Here is a 22,444-nt window from a genome sequence, read left to right on the forward strand (position 1 = left end):
TCTGGGATCATGCTAAAAGAATATCAGTGTGTAACAGAGCACGTGCTATTCAATTCAAAATAATACGTCGGCTACATATTACCCCTTACATCAGAAATAAAATGGACCCAAAACTTTCCCCTAATTGCTCAAAGTGCAAAATATCAGTTGGTAATTATATCCATTGTATTTGGTCTTGTCACAAAATTCAGTTGTTTGGAAGAAAATTGCACACCACATTGGCAATATTCTGGGAATGACAATTGATGTTGATCCTTGTTCATTTATTCTAGGTCTGCCAGCGGGTACTGTTTTGAATAAATATCATAAAAGACTTTTTAGTATTTTAACTTTTGCTGCAAGAAAGAACATTTTGATGTTCTGGATAAGTGAAAAGACTCCCTCAATTAAAAAATGGCATAGCCTTGTGAAAGAGCTCATCCCAATGGAATTTTTAACATGTATGTTACATTCTTCTACAGATGTATTTAAACGGATATGGACACCCTATTTTGACTATGTTTCTCTTACTTTGGACAATTGCTTATAATTTTCTTAAAAAAAGTTGTAATAGTTCACAACGAGAAGCCCATTCCTGTGAATGTTGTTGTATCTTCCCTTGTAACCTATTTATTTTATCTTATTAATAATTGTTTTTTTTTTTTTTTTTTTTTTTTTTTTTCTCCTTTTTGGTATGCTTTATTTGTTCTGTTGGAACAAAATGGACAAAATTTCAATAAAAATATATATATAATATGAGCGTAGATGCCATTCTTCTAACGATGTAGCAAGTACATCGGGTGTTATGGGAAGTGTTCCCGGTTCCGGTTTACCTAATTAATGCAGCCTAAAAATCCTTTAACGGATTTGGATATTAGAAGTGTATTAGTATGTTATGTGTAAGCCAGGTTAAAGAGATGGGTCTTTAATCTAGATTTAAACTGCAAGAGTGTGTCTGCCTCCCGAACAATGTTAGGTAGGTTATTCCAGAGTTTGGGCGCTAAATAGGAGAAGGATCTGCCGCCCGCAGTTGACTTTGATATTCTAGGTATCATCAAATTGCCAGAGTTTTCAGAACGAAGCGGACGTGGAGGACTATAATGTAACAAGAGCTAGTTCAAATACTGAGGTGCTAAACCATTCAGGGCTTTATAAGTAATAAGCAAGATTTTAAAATCTATACGATGTTTGATAGGGAGCCAGTCCAGTGTTGACAGGACTGGGCTAATATGGTCATACTTCCTGGTTCTAGTAAGAACTCTAGCTGCTGCATTTTGGACTAATTGGAGTTTGTTTATTAAGCGTGCAGAACAACCACCCAATAAAGCATTACAATAATCTAACCTTGAGGTCATAAACGCATGGGATTAGCATTTCTGCATTTGACATTGAGAGCATAGGCCGTAATTTAGATATATTTTTGAGATGGAAAGCACAAAAATGCAGTTTTACAAATGCTAGAAACGTGGCTTTCTAAGGAAAGATTGGTATCAAATAGCACACCTAGGTTCCTAACTGATGACGAAGAATTGACAGAGCAGCCATCAAGTCTTAGACAGCGTTCTAGGTTATTACATGCAGAGTTTTTAGGTCCTATAGTTAACACCTCTGTTTTTTTCAGAATTTAACAGTTTTTTATATCGACTATGCATTCCGTTAGTTTTTCAATTTGGTATGTTTCGCCGGACCGCAAAGAAATATAGAGCTGAGTATCATCAGCATAACAGTGAAAGCTAACACTGTGTTTCCTGATGATATCTCCCAAGGGTAACATGTAAAGCGTGAAGAGTAACGGCCCTAGTACTGAGCCTTGAGGCCATGCTAATGCACTTCCATTAATGCCAACAAAGTGTTCTAGTCTATGCAAAAGAATGGTGTGGTCAATAGTGTTGAACACAGCACTAATATCCAATAGCACTAATAGAGAGATACAACCACGATCAGATGATAAGAGCAAGTCATTTGTAACTCTAAGGAGAGCAGTCTCAGTACTATTATACAGTCTAAATCCTGACTGGAAATCCTCACAGATACAATTTTTCTCTAAGAAAAGGTTTTTTGATGAGAGGCTTAATAACAACCAGTTTGAAGGTTTTGGGGACATATCCTAATGACAATGAGGAATTAATAATAGTCAGAAGAGGATCTATGACTTCTGGAACACCTCTTTTAGGAGCTTATATGGAATAGGGTCTAACATACATGTTGTTGGTTTTGTTGATTTAAAAAGTTTATACAATTCTTCCTCTTCAATAGTAGAGAATGAGTGGAACTGTTCCTCAGGGGATCTATAGTGCACTGTCTAATGCAATACTGTAGCTGACGGCTGCATGGTTACAATTTTATCTCTAATAGTATGGATTTTAGAAGTAAAGTAGTTCATAAAGTTATTACTGCTGTGATGTTGGGAAATGTCAACACTTGTTGATGCTTTATTTTTCGTTTTAATTTAGCCACTGTATTGAATAAATACCTGGGGTTATGTTTGTTTTCTTCTAAAAGAGACGAAAAGTAATCAGATCTAGCAGTTTTTAATGCTTTTCTGTAGGATAGGTTACTTTCCCCGCCAAGCAATACGAAATACCTCTAGTTTTGTTTTCCTCCAGCTGCGCTCCATTTTCCGGGCTGCTCTCTTTAGGGTGCAAGTGTGCTCATTATAAAATGGTGTCAGACTGTTTTCCTTAACCTTCATTAAGCGTAAAGGAGCAACTGTATTTTAAATGCTAGAAAAGAGAGAGTCCATATAGTTTCTGTTACATCAAGTTGTTCTGAGGTTTTGGATATGCTAAGGAATTCGGATACACCAGGAAGATTACTTACAAAGCAGTCTTTTGTGGTAGAAGTGATGGTTCTACCATAATTTGTAACAAGAAGTAGAATTTACAGTTTTAGCTATATGAAGTTTGCACAAAACTAGATAATGATCTGAGATATCATCACTTGGCTGCATAATTTCAACACCATCAACAACAATTTAAATTTGACATTTACATTTAATCATTTAGCAGACGCTTTTATCCAAAGCGACTTACAAATGAGAAGAATAGAAGCAATCAGACCAACAAGAGAACAACAACAGTATACAAGTGCCATGACAAGTCTCAGTTAGTCTAGTACAGAACACGTAGCCAGGGTTTTTTTTTTTTTTTTTAATTTTTAAGAATATGCTAGACAAGAAAAGAAAAGGTAAGTGCTAGTATTAGTTGGTTAAGTGCTGGAGGAAAAAAAGAGGAGTCTTTTAGATGTTTTTTGAAAATGAGTAAAGACTCAGCTGTTCGAATTGAAATCGGGAGGTCATTCCACCAGCTGGGCACAGTCCAGGAAAAGGTCTGTGAGAGTGATTTTGAACCTCTTTGGGATGGCACCACAAGGCGTCATTCACTTGCAGAGCGCAAACTTCAATTCCATGTGACAGTATTAAATCTAGAGTATGATTTCAACGAGTAGGTCCTGAGACATGTTGTCTAACCCCAATAGAGTTCAAATGTTTGTAAATGCTGATCCCAATGCATCTTTTTCATTATCAACATGGATATTAAAATCACCAACAATTAAAACTTTATCTCGGATGTAAAATCAGCAAACTCTTTAATAAAGTCTGTATGGTGTCCTGGTGGCCTGTATACAGTAGCCAGTACAAACATCACAGGGGATTCATCATTAACATTTGTTTCTCTGGATAATGTTATATGAAGCAGCATTACTTCAAACGAGTTGTACTTGAAGCCTGCCCTCTGAGAAATCCTGAAAACATTGTTATAAATTGAAGCAACACCTCCCCCTTAAAGTTTGGATGTGTGTCTCTAATTCTGAAATCTTCTCTGCAGCCTAACTATTTCCCTGCATTTATCACATGTGAATCCCTAGTCGACAACAAAGATTGATAAACTATACATGTGGCAAGCAGTGCAAATAACAATAGCAGGAGAAGCCATTACTCACCGTGCTTGATGAAAGATTCTTACCACAGTTGTTTGATGAACTTGTGAAAAACCGGAGTGAGAGAGTAGCGAGAGAGAGGAGAGGAGAAAGGAAAAAGAAAAGAAAACAGCGATAGGCATGAATGGAATTGCTAATGACAAGCTAACGAGTGCTAATGCGATGCAGGTGCACTGCACTCGCGGATTTAGAATAAAAGTGAATGATCAAATTAATCAGATTAGATTGATAGATAATATCAGAAATATGGTGGGAATGAAGTTATATTTTATCACTTCAAACAACAGAGAGTGATAGTAAGATAAAGATTCTACAGAAAAACAAAGCTACACGGAGCTACGATCACAAAACAGCAGCAAGGCAAGCAGGAATAACACTGTCTTGTCGCTCCGGCCGGACAAGGCATCACAATATGTTAAGAAGCGTAACATTTCCGTCACACGCTTGAAGCATTCGGCCAATCACAACACACTGGATAGCTGGCCAATCACAGCACACCTCGCTTTTTTAGAGCGATGAGCCTTGTAAAAATCGACGTGTTTCAGAAGGCGGGATATAGAGGAGAAACAATAATGTACAGTATGTGGAAAATAATGTTTTTTTTTTTTTTTTTACTTTAAACCGCATAAACACATTTCATTACACAAAATAATGTTCTTTTTAGCAGCATCATTTGACCCTTTTAAGTTGTATAATTTGACACGGTCTCCCTGTTACACTAATAGTAGTAAAGCTGTGTACAATTTTAGCTATATTATTTGTGTCCCCTTCAAAAATGGCTCTTGAGAAATTGTATGTTTATTGAAATTGTATGTTTATTTTCCCCCAACTGTTAGAGGAAATTTACACCCCTGGTTGGAAGGTTTTGAAGGCCATACAGTCCATCAGAAAGATAAATAGCTAGACAGACAGATAGGTTGCTAGAGCGTTGCTTTGCAGTTACTAGAGTATTCTGGGTGGTTGATAGGGTGTTACTATGCAGGTGCTAGGGTATTGCTGTGCGGTTACCAGAGTATTTTTATTTGAAGAAACTATTACTTCACTACATTCCAAAGCGTAATATCATACTTATTAACAATTCAGTTAATTGACATGTCAGACTCAAAATGAGCCAAGAACGGAAGATCCTCCAAGCTTGAGTGCATGTATGACTGATGGTACGAAAAGTAAGTTACTAATGAGGAATTGTAGGATTTATTATTGTAAATGAAAATCCAATTTAGGTCATGACTTCCACTGAATTTAGGTAACTAGATAGCTTCAGATAAGTTTAAATAGTTTTTCAGTAGCTTAAATAGTAGATCAGTATGTTGGCTTTGTCAAGCCAATCCTAAAGTCTATCACATAAAAACCAGTCTTTCGTAGACAACATAGGAAGTCGGGTGAACGTCTCATTTTGTAAGTTTTGTAACAAGTTGTTCACACGCTGTCAATAAAAAAAGCAATTAATAAATGAAAATGATTACATATAGTCTCTTTAAATAGCAAAGCAAAACATGAGTTATATGTTTTATATGTTATATGTATATATGGTTATGTTTTTTGTTGTTGTTGTTGTTTTTTTTGCAGGATAGGAAAAGATGGAAAGCGATATGACCGAAAAGGAGACAAGAGAAAGGGTAATATAATAAATAGTGATGTACTATGCAGTCTTTAGATAGTCACCTAATTATCTATTTGTAATGACACTTTTTTGAAACATTGTTTTTTACTTTTTCAATTCATCAAATAAAGAAGTTTCTGCAGAGTCCAGACTGCAGAAGTTGCACGGGGATATTAAAACATCTTTGAAGATTGATAACCTTGTAAGTCCAGACTCCAATTCATTTTTTTTTTTTTCATTCTTGTATATAGCTTTTAAACATCATTTCTGTAATGTCATTAGTTGACACCTACATAGACTGCTATTGATCATGTTCTCTTTGAAATGTATTAACCTTCTTGCCATTGTAATTCTTGTTGTGTAAGTAAATCTTCTTTCTCTCCATTATTAGGATGTGAGGAAATGTTTAGTTGCATTGGATGAGTTGAGTTCATTGCATGTTACTACTCAACATCTTCAGAGACACTGTGAACTCATAGCTACTCTTAAAAAGGTATGATTAAAACATTTTTTGGGCAACACTGGACAATTGTCATGTTTATAAATTGTTATTATACACCACCTGTGGCAAAAACAACAAACTGAATAAATAAAAAAATGTTAACTGAAAATGAAACAGAGTTTTATACTGTCTTTACAGATCCGAAGGTTTAAAGCCAGTCAGGATGTGATGGACAAATCCATGATGCTTTATAATAAGTTTAAAAGCATGTTTTTAATGGGAGAAGGAGAGTCCGTGCTCAGTCAAGTACTCAATAAAAGTCAGAAACAGTCAGAGAAAAAACACAGAGAGACTGAAGAGGCCAAGAGGGGAGTGCTAAAAAACACAGAACAGACCAAAGAGCAGAAAGGTAAAGAACTGACTGACACATGCTTCTTTTACAGCTTGTATTTTCATTTTATACATGACGGTGGTGGGTGAAATTATATATTGTGCCAAAATATATAGTGGTACAAAAATGCAAATTGTACTGAAGCCCTGAACTGCAACATGGAGAGAGGGAAAAAAATCAATGAGGGGGAAAACAGAATATAATGATCTTCCTGAGCCTAAGTTCGAAGACTCTTTCTCTCTCCTTAAAACTATTTTTTTCTCTCTCTTTGAAACTTTTTCTCTTCAAAATCTTTTATTTTTCTCTATTCAATTTTTTTCTCTCTCTTCAAAACTTTTTTCTTTCTTCTTTTTTTTCCCTTCCTTCCAAACTTTTTTTCTCTCCAAGCTAGAGCAACACAAGTGAGGAAAAAATATAGCTAGCTAACATTAGCATGTGGTACCAAACTCGGTCACCAGGTGTCAGGAAAACTAATGCATAAATGGCTTTAAACCTTGAATAATACATTTACGTGAAGGATTTGCCTATCGTAATCAAGACGAAAACAGGTTACATACGATTCTGGAGTTGTTTTTAGTTTTTATTTTAAACATGCGCTACTTTGCCCAGCGCTGTAAATATGGAGAAAAATGAGGGAAACGGGCAAATTATTACAGTGTACAGTATATGGAGGCCTGGGTGTACATTCAGTCGATACATTTCAGTCGGTAAGACGGAACAGGGAAATTATGCGCAGATGTAACATTCTAAAACACTTTACAGTATCTTGCTTATAATTTGGTATACAGTTTGTTTAATAAAATATACTATGTACAGGCAAGCAGGTGAACCTGGCAGAATCTGAACGTAATGCGCTGAACTGCCATTAATGAGACTTAATTGCGAGTTGCATTTATATCCTGGCCACAATTCTGTTTGCCTGTAGGCCTACATAGTCAGTGGCGGCTCAGCGGGGGAGGCAGGGAAGGCACAGCTTACCCAAAATTTTGAGGTGAAAATGGGAGGAGGACAATTTAATATTAATAAAATTCAAAATTAATTTCAGATCATGTCTCAGAGTGTGTATTTTTTGTTTGTAATTTCACAGCTCTAATACCATAACATGTTACTGAAGTTGGAATGCGCCGTTTTTCTATCACAAATGTGCCGAATCTGATAGTTTGAACGTCTTGTGCTGCGCTGATAATGTACCAAGTACTTATGATGAGTGCAACAGATTTACCAAGCTGTCATTCAAACAGTAAGTGAAAAAGTGACATGACGTGGCCAAGGGTTACCAATACACGGAATTACCCATACACGGAATTAGTGCTCTGCATTTATCCCATCCAAAGTGCACACACACTGCAGTGAACACACACACCGTGAACACACACCCGGAGCAGTGGGCAGCCATTTTTTGCTGCGGCACCCGGGGAGCAGTTGGGGGTTCAGTGCCTTGCTCAAGGGCACCTCAGTCGTTGTATTGAAGGTGGGAGAGAGCTGTACATTCACTCCCCCCACAGTACGAGACTTGAACCCTCAACCTTTGGGTTACCAGCCAGACTCTCTAACCATTAGGCCATGGCTTCCCCCATTTGTATATATACAAATTAAAAATGAAGGGAGAACACGCCTAAGCTGGATATAGGCTACAGCAGCTGGCTTAATTAATTAAATAGCACAACAAGCAGTTCTCTTTTAACACAGACTTTTAAAGGTGATGTATGTAGGATTGACACCAAGTGGTTGAACTAGGTATTGCAGTCCAAATTCAAAATATTGGAGAGGGTTTTTTTTCACCCGGTCCCTCCTCCTCAGACTTGTCACACATGCCCCGCCAACCCCGCCAACTGGCAACCCGGGGTGCTGAAATACAGTTGGGTAAACTGGCAGTGGGCGGATTCACAAGCCAAAACAGAGACCGACATTCTGGCCCGGAACGCACATTTTCAAAGGAGAATAACTGACTGTAGCATTGTTTTTCAGATAAACAAGTATGTTAACTTAGCATGTTTCTTAAATATCTGCAAACATATTATGGTATTTTTATGATTTAGTAGAGTCAAAAACTTACATACAGCACCTTTAAAAAGGGATGGATGTTTGCTTCAAGTGATAGGCCAGGTAAGTGAAGTTATATTATATTGCTGTATGTGTGTCGTTTTCTTTAGGTGTTCTGAATAAAAGCAACCAAAAAGCCATTTTGAAAGTAGTTAAGCAAATAATAATAATTGGCTGGGATCCCCAGACCAATACAATTAGTGTCCCTCCTCTATTTTAAAACCCGCTAGCTGCCACTGTACATAGTAGGCCTATATAATAATACAGTGATATAAAAAGCCTAAATTCGGTATAGTTTATTCAAAATAAAAATATATTTTTAATAAACTCTAACGAATTTAGACTTTTTATATCACTTTATTAATATGTGTGTAGCCTACTGAATTTGGTCTACAATCTTCTTGCCTGTACATAGTAGGCTATAGGCTATATTTTTAATAAACTGTAGCCTATATTGAATTTTGGCTTTTTACATCACTGTTTTCATCCATTATAAGCCACCAGGTTAAGCGTTTTCTATTTTCTATGGGGGAGAAAATGCTTAATGTGCAGTTTAGCGCATTCTGGATTATTCTGCTTTTCTGTAAATAGTATGCTTTATTAATTAGGTCATGTGCAGACCGGACATTCTAATAAGCTTAACGTGGCTTAATGTGCCACTAAAACAATTTGAGGACCAAATTCCGTACACACCTTATTAATACACTCTCAGAAATGAAGGTACAAAAGCTGTCACTGGGGCGGTACCTTTTCAAGCATGTTTATAGGCTACCTAAAGGGTCCATTTTGGTACCTTAAAGGTACATATTAGTACTTAAATTGTACATATTAGAACCTAATAAGAACAAAAGTGTACCTTTTTAAAAAGTACTGCCCCAGTGACAGCTTTTGTACCTTTATTTCTGAGAGTGTACAGTGATATTAAAAGTCTAAATTCGTTATAGTATATACAGTATATATATACAGCAAGAGCTGCAGCAAGTAGTGCATGTTTAGAATATTACAGCTTAAAACAACTCCAACTCTTATACATGATAACCAATGTCATTTGAATCATAATAACCTGATTCTGTCTTGATTACGATATGCAAATCCTTCATGTAATTGTACACATCAAGGTTTAAAGTGCCCCTATTATGCCATTTTAATGGTTCCTAATATTGTTTTGGGAGTCTCCTACAATAGGATAACATGCATGCCAGGTCAAAAAACGCTTTCGTTTTCTCAAAATATGCATTTAATATCATCTCGTTTTCCAGCGATTCTCAAACGATTCGTTCAAAGATTCAGTCTCTCTAAACCCCTTCCCCTTCAGAGCATACTCTGCTCTGATTGGTCAGATGGCCTAGTCTGTTGTGATTGGTCTATGGCGTACAGCGCGTGTCAGAAACGACACGCCTGTTTCAATAGTTCTGTATTTTGAATGCTCTATACAGTGGGTATGGAAAGTATTCAGACCCCCTTAAATTTTTCACTCTTTGTTATATTGCAGCCATTTGCTAAAATCATTTAAGTTCATTTTTTTTCCTCATTAATGTACACACAGCACCCCATATTGACAGAAAAACACACAGAACTGTTGACATTTTTGCAGATTTATTAAAAAAGAAAAACTGAGATATCACATGGTCCTAAGTATTCAGACCCTTTGCTGTGACACTCATATATTTAACTCAGGTGCTGTCCATTTCTTCTGAAATGGTTCTTGAGATGGTTCTACACCTTCATTTGAGTCCAGCTGTGTTTGATTATACTGACTGGACTTGATTAGGAAAGCCACAACCCACACAACATAACAACTTACAAAAAGAAGTGCATGTCAGAGCAAATGAGAATCATGAGGTCAAAGGAACTGCCTGAACAGAAGACAGAATCAGAGACAGAATTGTGGCAAGGCTCAGATCTGGCCAAGGTTGCAAAAAAAATTCTACTGCACATAAGGTTCCTAAGAGCACAGTGGCCTCCATAATCCTTAAATGGAAGACATTTGGGATGACCAGAACCCTTCCTAGAGCTGGCCGTCTGGCCAAACTGAGCTATCGGGGGAGAAGAGCCTTGGTGAAAGAGGTAAAGAAGAACCCAAAGATCACTGTGGCTGAGCTCCAGAGATGCAGTCGGGAGTTGGGAGAAAGTTGTAGTAAGTCAACCATCACTGCAGCCCTCCACCAGTCGGGGCTTTATGGCAGAGTGGCCCGACGGAAGCCTCTCCTCAGTGCAAGACACATGAAAGCCCGCATGGAGTTTGCTAAAAAATAGAGAAATAAGATTCTCTGGTCTGATGAGACCAAGATAGAACTTTTTGGCCTTAATTCTAAGCGGTATGTGTGGAGAAAACGTCTCAGGTTACGAATGTAACCATGGTTCCCTGAGTAGGGAACGAGACACTGCATCCTCTAGGGGTCGCTATGGGGAACACCTCGTCGTGACCCGTGTCTGAAGCATACATTGAAAAAACACCAATGAGTTGGCCGGCGACAGCCTCTGAAGTCACTATCGGCGCGACTATAAAGAGGCACCGGGAGAACACGTCATTCACTTCTTCGTCTGAAGCTTGCGTCCGAAGCATGGCAGAGAGCTAGAGGACACTGTCTCGTTCCCTACTCAGGGAACCATGGTTACATTCGTAACCTGAGATGTTCCCTTTCAAGGGAACTTCGAACTGCGTCCTCTAGGGGTCGCCATGGGGAACAGTATACCCATGCCGCCATGCTGAGGGGAGTGCAAGCCAGAATCATGGCGAACACTAAGTACCAACTCTACCATTTCCATTGGAGTTGCCCCTGGGACATTTAGACGGCTGTCTGTGACAGTACCACTTACAGCCAAAGGCCTAAGCTACATACCCAACTTAATTGTTAGGGCCTCGGCCCGGGGTAGAGCTGAAGGCTTGGAATCAGGAAAGATTCCTTTAAAGAGATACGGCTAAGAACCTACCATTTTATACTAAGTCTTGCCTGTCACACAGGGGCTACCGCTTGCTCTCACAAAAGCTTGCTGAAGGAGCTGTCTCAACAGATCTCCAGTAGCAACACCCTGTTTAGATAGGTATCCGAGGATACATAGGTGGAGTGGCGCCCAAGATGAACGCGGGGCTATTACCAACTCAAGAAAGGGCACGAAGCAACCATGCGAAGCCCTCACCATATAGGATTTTAGAAAGAATGCAGAATACTAGCGTGCAAACTTACCAAAGTGTGGATTTCAGAAAGTGTGCAAAGACTTCACGTGCACACTGTACCATAGCATGGATTTTCAAATACTGTTCTAAGGAAGGGCTCTCGTGGCACTCTGATAGAGCAGCTCATAGATGGAATGGTGCATCTCAAAACAGTATGTTTGAGAGTCATCAACTCGATCTGTGGAAATAATGCTGGAGCGCTCTGGGGAAAAACAGTGAACTCAGTCTCATATGAGAGGAGAACTCCGAATCCAGAGTAGCGCGCTAATAGGTGACCCTTCTTGGAAAAGGGGAGCGCTGCTAAATTACCACAAGAATCGCCCCAATAGCCCCTCATGTTGAGGGAAGCGATGCTTGAAGTGTATAAACGAATACACACTGGCTGAATGGAGCCCAAGGAACCAAGGTCTAATCATCTCAAGAAAGGGAACGAGGCGGAGCGAGTAACCCTTTACCATACAGGATTTCAGAAAGTGCACAGAGTCTTGCGTGCACACTTACCAATACGTGGATTTTTAGAAAGTGTGCAAAGTATTCACGTGCACACTGACCACTACTGTGTGTGGTTTTCAGAAAGTACACAGAGCTTAGCGTGTGTACCTAAAGGTTCCTAAGCATCGCAGAGGCGCTGAACCGCACGGGAGAGGCAAGCTCAAATTTTACAAACCTCTAGCAAGGGGAGCATCACCTGAGGCAGCATATACAAGAAGACTTTTGTAACTGCCACATTCACGTCCCGCTGGATGTGACAGCACAGCTAAGCGGCCAGGAGACCCCTCAGGGTGACCTGGCTGGACATCCATGAAATTCCCTGCAGTGCTGTGCCAGGCCTGATGATCAAGGAGGCTCCTGCAGAAACCTGTGATCTCAGCCGCCTAATACCGGAACATGAAGTCGGATGGCTGGTGCTGACGAGTGTTTAGTAAACACTATAACTGAGCACTGCAAAGGAAACTCAGAGTTTATTAGTAAACACATAACCACCAGCAATTTACACATAAGTATATACAGAAAGGGTTACTCCCACCTCCTCCCCACCCTCCTGCGCTGGGCTTCAAGCCCCGCTCAAGGGGCGCCTCCTTTTAGTCCGGACCATCAGTAAGGTGGTTGCTATGAAACATAGAACCAGCCAAAAACATTATAGGTCCAGCATAGGAGACTGTAATGCGAGAGGTTTACACCTAACCTCGATCAGGTGGAGAGCTGGTGGTTACAGGGGATTTAGGAAGGGGAGGATAAAAGCAGAAGTTAAAAATCCCTAAAGGGAATGAGTAGATACCTCGGTATCGCTCTGTTTCAGATGAGAACGCTGCCTCGTCTGGATCACATCCCTTTGGTTCTGCTTACCTCCTTGTGACCCACAATTCCTCTTACCCCTGCCCGCAGGTGGAGGAGGAGTGCAAGTCGCGACACTAGCCTTCTGTGCCCATCTTTGATCCTCAGATCGAGACAGGCCAGGACCCCTATGTTGTTGTTGAAAGCAGCAGAGTGCGCCTTTGTCTCCCCGAACTTCTCGATCACCGTCTCAATGGAAATACCGAAAAGTTCAGAAGGTGAAACCTGAGCATCGAGAAGAAAGCCTTTTCTTTCTTCCCGATGTCTGCCAGGTTCATCCACAGAAGTCTTTCCACTACCACCATGGCCGCCATAGTCCTGCGCATGGCAGAGGCAGCCTGCTTGGTAGCCTGGAGAGAAGCCTGTGGTGCGGCGCAGCTCGGCTACCTGATCAGGGAAAAGGCCTTCGCCTCTATCCAGGTCTCTTAGAAGATCAGTCTGATATGCTTGAAGCACCACCATCGTGTTTAATAAAGCCACAGCCTGACCTGCTGCTGCGTATGCCTTGCCATTTAAGCGAGATGTATTTCTTGAAGGGGCTTAGATGGCAAGGAGGGAGATTAAGAGAGGATGTCTACCCCGCAGAAAGAAAGCTCTTTCTACAGGGGGCATCCTCTCATAGCCGTTTTCGTGCATCGCCCTGATGTCGGCAAAACTCTTATGCCAAAACCGATGGATGCCAGAAGAAAACGGCCTCTTTCATTTCCTTTCGATCTCTGTAAGGAGATCAGGCAGAAATGGAAGGCTCACCTGAACTGGAGGGCTATGGTCGGAAAGACCCGCTGCCGCCATTACGAGCGTGAAAGGGAAAGTCCCTCTCTAAATCATTCAGACAGATCCACCTGAAATTCTCACAAACTCATTCTCCTCTGTGCCTCAGCAGCGGCGGGTCCTGAACCGCGGGAAGCAGATGGCTGCCTTTTTTTTTTTCGGAAAGAGACGAACGAGAGCGGAGCTTTTTCATTGAAAAAATGCTCACAATGCACGCAGATTGCCTCCTCAAAGACATCGTGTGCGTGCTCTTTACCCAAACAAATGACGCAAAGATCATGTGTGTCATCGGGTGTCAAATAATGCCGACACGGATGCACACATTGTCTAAACGCTTGCTAGTAGTCGCCATGATAGACAGTGAAAGAGCGCTCTTACCGGTTCTTTCAGATGCATGCTTCAAAACAAAACAGTCCGTCTAGACGAAGAAGAGAATGACGTGTTCTCCCGGTGCCTGTTTATAGTCACGCCGGTAGTGACGTCAGAGGCTGTCGCCGGCCAACTCATTGTGTGTTTTTTCAATGTATGCTTCAGACACGGGTGCAACGATGTGTTCCCCATAGCGACCCCTAGAGGACCCAGTTCGAAGTTCCCTTGAAAGGGAACCAGGCACTGCTCATCACCTGTCCAATACAATCCCAACAGTGAAGCATGGTGGTAGCAGCATCATGCTGTGGGGCTGTTTTTCAGCTGCAGGGACAGGACGACTGGTTGCAATCGAGGCAAATATGAATGCGGCCAAGTACAGGGATATCCTGGACGAAAACCTTCTCCAGAGTGCTCAGGACCTCAGACTGGGCCAAAGGTTCACCTTCCAACAGACAATGACCCTAAGCACACAGCTAAAATAATGAAGGAGTGGCTTCACAACAACTCTGTGACTGTTTTTGAATGGCCCAGCCAGAACCCTGACCCAATTGAGCATCTCTGGAGAGACCTGAAAATGGCTGTCCAACAACGTTTACCATCCAACCTGACAGAACTGGAGAGGATCTGCAAGGAGGAATGGCAGAAGGATCCCCAAATCCAGGTGTAAGAAAAACTTGTTGCATCTTTCCCAAAAAGACTCATGACTGTATTAGATCAAAAGGGTGCTTCTACTAAATACTGAGCAAAGGGTCTGAATACTTAGGACCATGTGATATTTCAGTTTTTCTTTTTCAATAAATCTGCAAAAATGTCAACAATTCTGTGTTTTTCGGTCAAATATGGGGTGCTGTGTGTACATCAAACCCTCTGGAGTCTAAGGGTATTTTTGGGGACTGGAGAAGTTTTGTCATGCCCTGACATTTGTGCTTTTTTTCAGTTTCTTATAAATATCTAAATGGCTAAAGTCTAATCTCACTGTAATCAGCACAAACTGGGCTATAATAATATGTGAGCAGCATGTATGTATATGATTGTGTTTTTGAGAAAAAAAAAATGTTATGCATGGTTAGTGAAAAACTAAAAATGTTAAATCACTTGAATAAGGCAATAAAACACATACAGAAAATTGGTTCCCAGGACTTTTGAGAACTGGAGCTTGTAGCCTAGAATTTATTTTTCTAAATGATGTGAAAATCATCTTGTTTACTCACTTTACAGAAAACAATATATTGATTTAAAATTTTCTAAGACACTTTTTGTTGGTAAAAGTCATATGCGAGTAGGCGTCAACTATCATGAATTCACACCTGAGAAGACAAAGGCCTGCATAATGAGCTGCATAATGAGCCCATTCAGCCAGCTGTGTCACTGAGAGGGATGAGTTACAAGAAAGAATGTGAGGACAAAATAAATCTATATAATTTTATGTTTGTAGTTTATTAAGAATATATTTAATTATCCCACAACATAATTTAATATTCACTTGTGAGTGCAGTTAAACAGTTTTATTAGGAAAAATCAAAGCTGACCTTCAAACTGAATTTTTTGCATCATTACTCCAGTCACACAATCCTTCAGAAATCCTTTTAACAATCTTATTTTCAACAAAAAAAAAACATTTATTGTTATTATTATCATTATTATTATTATTCTTATTATTATTATTATGTTGAAAAGAGCTGAGAATATTTTTTTTTAGGTTTTTTTAGGGGGGATAAATTGAAAGAACAGCAATGATTGTTACATTTGTTACAGTTACATTTATTGGTAATTTATATTATTTACATCAAGCTTTTGAATGGTATAGTAGTGTATATTGTTATTGAAACTTCATAATATTTCACTTGATTATACATTTAGTCAGGAATTATAGTTTGGAAAAAGTCTTTGGAAAAAGTATAACTAGTAAAATGTTTACACGTTATGTGAAAACTAGTACAAGTAGGCTATATAAATAAATAAAATAGACTTACTCATGTTTTATGATCTCTGCTGAATAAAGTGCTTCATTCTTTTTTCTGAGGAAATCCAAATCTCAAATCCTCAACCACATCACATCTTTTTGGGGTGTGAATTATGTCTTTTTTCCTCTCATCGCGAAGCAAACAGTAAAATAAAAAAAACTTGAAGAACAATCTCGCTGCGTTTGTCTTCTGTTGTGTGGGCGTATTCAAAAGCCGCGCGCTTTCAGTGAAACATTTGAATCTCAAAAGCGCGCTCGGCGCGGGGGCGTGGTCGCATTAGAAGATAATGAAGGGAGACGTGAAAAACGGACATCGCGTTGTTTTTCATATGGATTACTTTATCACAGAATATTTGTTTTCAGCAGAACTTGTTTAGTTTAAAAGTAGACATGTCAGGCTTTTCTATAGATATCTCTCTCATGTCTCTTCGTTGAGTATTCACTGAGTTACAGTTCATTTTAATGACGCATTTGTATCTGAAAGATCAGCGCAGACAAAGCCTGCAGACCAGCACTCCTTGTTTGTTATCTTTATTTTATAAGATGCACAAAGTTTTTTTGTTATTATGTCTGTATACAAAAAAAAAGTAGACCCTTTACAGATTCGATTGATGTATTGCACTTATCTGTACGATCAAAACTGAAAGTGTAATTTAAGTTCTTTTCGGGGTTATCAGGAGAAAATACCCCAAAACGCGTATACATTTAATCGACTCCAGAGGGTTAATATGTTTCTTAGGAGTCTATAACAGTGTTAACCATGTCACTTCCTGTTATCAGCAGGTGGCGCTATGACTATAACTGAATTTGGGCATGTTGATGTGTTCAGGACATGACTCTTATCAAACTTGTTCAATTTGGGGCAGATTGGACATTGCTTGCCTGAGTTACAAAAACTTCCATTTTCACTGCATTAGTAGCATGCACTTAGCTAAGTGTTGCTAGTATGTATTAGTATGTTTCTAGCATGTTGCCAGCCTATTTAACACTTGCTGGCACTTTTTAATATGTTCCTAGGAGTCCATAACAGTGTCAACCATGTCACTTCCCTGTTACCAGCAAGTGGCGCTATGACTATAACTGAATTTGGTCATGGGTGTTTCTTCAGGATAGAACACCTATCACACATGTGAATTTTGGGGCAAACTTTGTCAGGCCAGCCTGAGTTACAGCAACTTCCTGTTTCACGGCGAAACATCAAACTTTGTCAGGCCGCCAGGGACACACCCCTTGACGAAAACTCAAAATCTTCGCAATTTAACGTCACAAAGGTCTTATGATGACCCTCACCAAATTTGAAGATGATCTGATTAGAACTGTAGGAGGAGTTCGTTAAAGTACGAGGCATGGAAATGGCAAAAAACTGCACAAAAATCGTGCAGGAAATTCAAAATAACTTACTTCCTGTTGGACTTTTTTGTAGGTAATGGTGTGTTACACATATGTACCGATTTTCATGCATGTACGTGAAACGTAGCCTGAGGCGCACTCCGTTGAAATTTAAGAGGTGGCGCTATCGAGCCATTTTGCCACACCTACTTCTGAAACCTATATCAGATGTAAATTTTGGCCAGTTCTGATGCGTGTGGAAAGTTTCGTGAGTTTTAGAGTATGTTTAGGCCCTCAAAAATGCGATTCATTGTGGAGAAGAAGAAGAAGAAGAAGAAGAAGAAGAAGAGGGTCCTCACACCATCGGTGCTCGGGCCCTAATAAACGGAGCAATTCCATCAAAAGTCCTGGGAACCAATGTTCTGTATGTGTTTTATTGCCTTATTCAAGTGATTTAACATTTTTAGTTTTTCACTAACCACGCATAACATTTTTTTCCTCAAAAACACAATCATGTACATACATGCTGCTCACATATTATTATAGCACAGTTTGTGCTGATTACAGTGAGATTAGACTTTAGCCATTTAGATATTTATAGGAAACTGAAAAAAGCACAAATGTCAGGGCATGACAAAACTTCTCCAGGCCCCAAAAATAGACATCTGATCTCACTCTGAGGCCACTCTCTCACAAGTGTTAAATAGACTGGCAAGATGCTAGAAACATACTAAAACATGCTAGCAAAACTTAGCTAAGTGCTAAAGCATGCTACTAATGCACTGAAACAGGAAGTTGCTGTAACTCAGGCAAACAATGTCCGATCTGCCCCAAACTTCACACATTTGACAAGAATCCTGTCCTGAACACATCAACATACCCTTATTCGGTTATAGTCATAGCGCCACCTGCTGGCAACAGGAAGTGTCATGTGTAACATTGTTATGGACTGCTTGCAAAATAATAAAAAGCATCAACAAGTGTTAAATAGGCTGGCAAAATTCTAGAAGCAAGCTAAAACAAGCTAGCAACACTTGAGTGTTAAAGCATGCTATTAATGCAGTGTTGCAGAACATTACTGTAACTTGTGCATATAATGTCCAATCTGCCTCAAACTTCACAAGTTTGAGGAGTCCTGGCCTGAAGATATCTACATGCTCATATTTGGTTATAGTTATAGCGCCACCTACTGGCAACAGGAAGTGACATGTTTTACAATTATGCACTATTAGCAACACAGTAAAATATTCCATTGTGTGCTAATCATAATAGAAATATTCTCAAAAACATGCTATAAACACTTACTATGTGCTAAAGGATGCTATTAATACTATCAAACAGGAAGTTGTTGTAACTCATGCATACAATACCTAATCTGCCCCCAAACTTAACACGTTTTATAAGAGTCCTGGCCTGAACACATCTAAAGACCAATATTCAATAATAATTATAGCGCGACCTGCTGGCAACAGGAAATTACTTATTTTAAACTAACTTAAATTTGAAATGTCTGATCTGCCCTAAACTTCACATGTTTGATAAGATTCCTGGTCTCAACAGATCTTAAGGCCAATATTTCAATTATAATCATTACCGCCACCTGCTGGCGACAGGAAATTACTTGGTTTTAAACTAACTTAAACATGCAATATCCGGTCTGCCCAAAGTTCATGTGTTTGATATGGGTCCTGACCTGAACTCATCTTTAGGCCAACATTTATTTATAGTATTAGTGCCACCTGCTGGCAACAGGAAATTACTTCTTTTACACTTACTTAAACATACAATGTCTTATCTGCTCGAAACTTTGCATGTTTGGTAAAAGTCCTGGTCTCAAGACATTTACATCCGATATTCAGATATAAACATAGCGCCACCTGTTGGCAGCAGGAAATGTGGCACAAATATTTACCATTTTAAAAGCATATGGTCTAGTGTTCACTGATCTCCTATGGCCACCGGGTGGTGGTGAGCCCGGGTGCGAGGGCCCTTTCATCGCTGCTTGCAGCTTTGATTAGGCCTCAAGCCTGGAGGGCAAAGAGCCCTATTGTTTTTCTTAGGGATTATTTTTTTTATTATTATTATTTTTTTTTTTGTCTAACGTCTCGGGGGCTTTTGGGGCCCAAAAGTCTTGAAAATTGGCAAACAGTACATTGGAACCTGGGGCCATTAGGACCGGGCAGAGGACTGATACACGAGCGTGGCACAGGGGCCTCTACTGGAATATATGGGGCCATATAGAAAACTCGGTACACATATAGATCTCATGAATCCAAACAACTTTCGTACTGCATGTCATAGGCTCCGCCCAACAGGAAGTTGGCTATTTAGGGTTAAGTATTCTTTTTTCCTTCAAAGTTTTGGGGACTTTTGGGGCCCTTAACATGCTCAAAAAACTCTTGAAAAATTGCACACTCATTAGAATCTGTGGCTTTTAGGAGGCTGCAGAGGCTGAGACCCGGGGGTGGCACAGGGGCTCTAATGGCACCCCCTGGAACACAGTCAGAAATGTTGATGTAATAGCTTACACATACTTGCACGTATTCATATATAACTCAGTACACTTATAGATCTCATTGTGCCAAACAACTTTCATATTGCATGTCATAGGCTCCGCCCAACAGGAAGTCAGCTATTTAGAGCTATGTAAAAAGCCGCATGCTCTGGAATTTGATATACTTGCCATAGGTTTTTTTTCCCCGATTGCCACCAAACTTGGTCAATATGATCTCAGGACATTGGGGATGAAAAATTTGCCAGGGGAATTTTTTTTTATATCTCGAACGGTTTGCTCGTGGCGAGGCGTTGAAATTATGGCGAGAAATGAGAAACAGGAAGTGTCTAATAACATCCACATACACTACCTGAGTTTGATCAATCTTTATCGGTTTGTTCGTTGTATGAGCCCGAATGCACAGTTGTGACTATTAGGAGTCAAAGTTATAGCGCCACCAACTGGCAGCAAGGAGTGTGTCATTTTCAAAATGCTTTGATTTCAGCATCTTATTTTTACTCGATTTGCTTCCAACTTCATCAGAATAATGTCAAATCACAGCCGATATAAATCTGCTGGGGGGATATTGATATCTAAAAAATATTATGTTGCCGTGGCAACATGTCAAAACTGGAATAATTTTTCAGGTGATTTTGAGCACAGATGACATGCTTAGAATTTCATGAAACTCAAAACAAACATTCAATATTAATGTTAGCTAGAAACGGCCTAAAGCTCATAAAAGGGGCGTGGGAGGAGGCACTCTATAGCGCCACCTTTTGTCAAAAGTGGTTGGGTTAGTTTTAGCTACAGACACGCAAACTCGGTACATAAATTGTTCTTATCAAGACGGACAACTTTCTAATTCACAGTCATCAGCTACGACCAACACAGGAAGTCGGCTATTTTTATTTTGAATGTGGATTTTTGGAAAAATATAGCTGTGAATTAATGCATACTGCTCATAGGAAAATTACAGTATACACACCAAACTTTGTCTACATGATGCCAAAACATTGAGGAACTTAAATTGCGAAGGGATTTTGGATAGCTTGAAAGGTTTTGTGGTGGTGATTTTTTGAATTTACAGTAAACAGGGAATCATTTATTGTCTTGTATTTTTAAACTGCTGCTTCCAAAAACTTCAAAACCTTTTTTCATACAGAAAAAAAAAGTAATTCTGAGGAAATATGCATAGTTTCACGACTTACAACAACACTGTACGGATAACAGAAAATTAAAAAAACTGTCAGACATCTGAATCTCCCTCTGTCTCTCTGCCCAATGCTGTCTGAGTATGTGTGCTGACACTTCCATTGTCTGAGAGAAATTGCGCCTCTACAGGAGCAATTCCCGGGACTGAAAGGGAGGAGTCTCGCTTAGTTTCACTTTTAAATTGGTTAAAAATACAAATAAATAATAAATACATTTAATTCACACTGACAAGCTAAACCAACATATCTTATTATTACCAGGGCTCATTAATAATTGATGTCAGGGCTCATTAATAATTGATGTCTGGCCAGAGAACAGTGAGATAGACAGTGAGATAGACGAGAGATAAAATCACCGCTTCATCAGCGCGTGCAGTCTCAACGAGCTCAAAACAAACAAATTTATTCTTGCTTAAGACCTTTTTAAAAATAAAATATTTCGGCGATTGCACACAATCCACCCATTAGAACACACCCAGGAGCTAAATTCAGATGTTTTTGAGGTGTTTAAAGTGTTTATAAAATGAAATATATTTGCTGCAGCCTGTCTGACAGCACAAGACTTCTGAACACTTGAAGGGAAAATAGTCTACATACAGAAACTACAGCCTTTTACATAAAAACACTGCGGCGAAATCAACACAAAACAATTAGAAGAACATATTATATCGAGGAAAATGAGTGTTTATGAGTGCTTGTGAGATTTTCTTTGTCTAAGGGACTCTGAACATCACATCGATTGCTCTGCGCACCAGAACACGGGGTGATGGCTTTTCGGCGAGAACGGACAGAAAAAAAATACACGTTTCATTCACATTGACAAGCTGAACCAAACAATTGTTATTTTTACCGGGTCAGATCAGCTCATTAATAATTTGTTAATTAATAAATGTCTGGCCAGATCAGTGAGAAAGGACCAGAGAGAAAATCACCGCTGCTGCATCAGCGCGTGCAGTCTCACAACGAGCTCACAATTAAAGCATTTTTTATAGTTTTTAAGAGCTTTTTAAAATAAAATATTACCGCGGAATGCACACAGTCCACCCTTAGAACCCAAACAAGAGCTAAATTCAGGTGGTTTGTGAGCTGTATAACTGTGAAAATGAAAAGACTATTTGACAGCGCAAGACTGTCTAAGGGCAGTTCCATAACATTGATCTCTCGAGCTCCAGAGGACACTGATTCTGGCTTTTCGTCACAAGAACGAAACAAATCACGTACAAGATTGTTTCAAAATACATAAATAGCTTGGGCTAATGTAAAACGAAAACAGCCACATGAACATAAACTGTTGAGAAATAAATCTGAACCTGGATCATGATACTGGATTTGAATATTAAAGTGACTGCATTTAACAGCTGCTTTCTGTATTCAATTTTAATCTATAAAAAACA

At 39.4% G+C, this 22,444-nt stretch overlaps 1 protein-coding gene across 5 annotated transcripts in view; it reads left to right on the plus strand.

Annotated features, from left to right (window-relative positions):
• psip1a (PC4 and SFRS1 interacting protein 1a) overlaps positions 1 to 22,444 on the plus strand; it is a 198,435-nt gene that overhangs the window by 72,089 nt on the left and 103,902 nt on the right. For all 5 annotated transcript variants that reach the window (XM_042755423.1, XM_042755461.1, XM_042755354.1 and 2 more), the window contains 4 exons: positions 5,488 to 5,537; positions 5,653 to 5,723; positions 5,913 to 6,014; positions 6,162 to 6,372. In XM_042755423.1, coding sequence (XP_042611357.1) covers positions 5,488 to 5,537; positions 5,653 to 5,723; positions 5,913 to 6,014; positions 6,162 to 6,372 — 434 coding nt within the window. The remainder of the gene's footprint in view (positions 1 to 5,487; positions 5,538 to 5,652; positions 5,724 to 5,912; positions 6,015 to 6,161; positions 6,373 to 22,444) is intronic.

The sequence above is a fragment of the Cyprinus carpio genome, chromosome A1 (assembly GCF_018340385.1).
Source record: "Cyprinus carpio isolate SPL01 chromosome A1, ASM1834038v1, whole genome shotgun sequence".
In the NCBI taxonomy this organism is placed as follows: domain Eukaryota; kingdom Metazoa; phylum Chordata; class Actinopteri; order Cypriniformes; family Cyprinidae; genus Cyprinus; species Cyprinus carpio.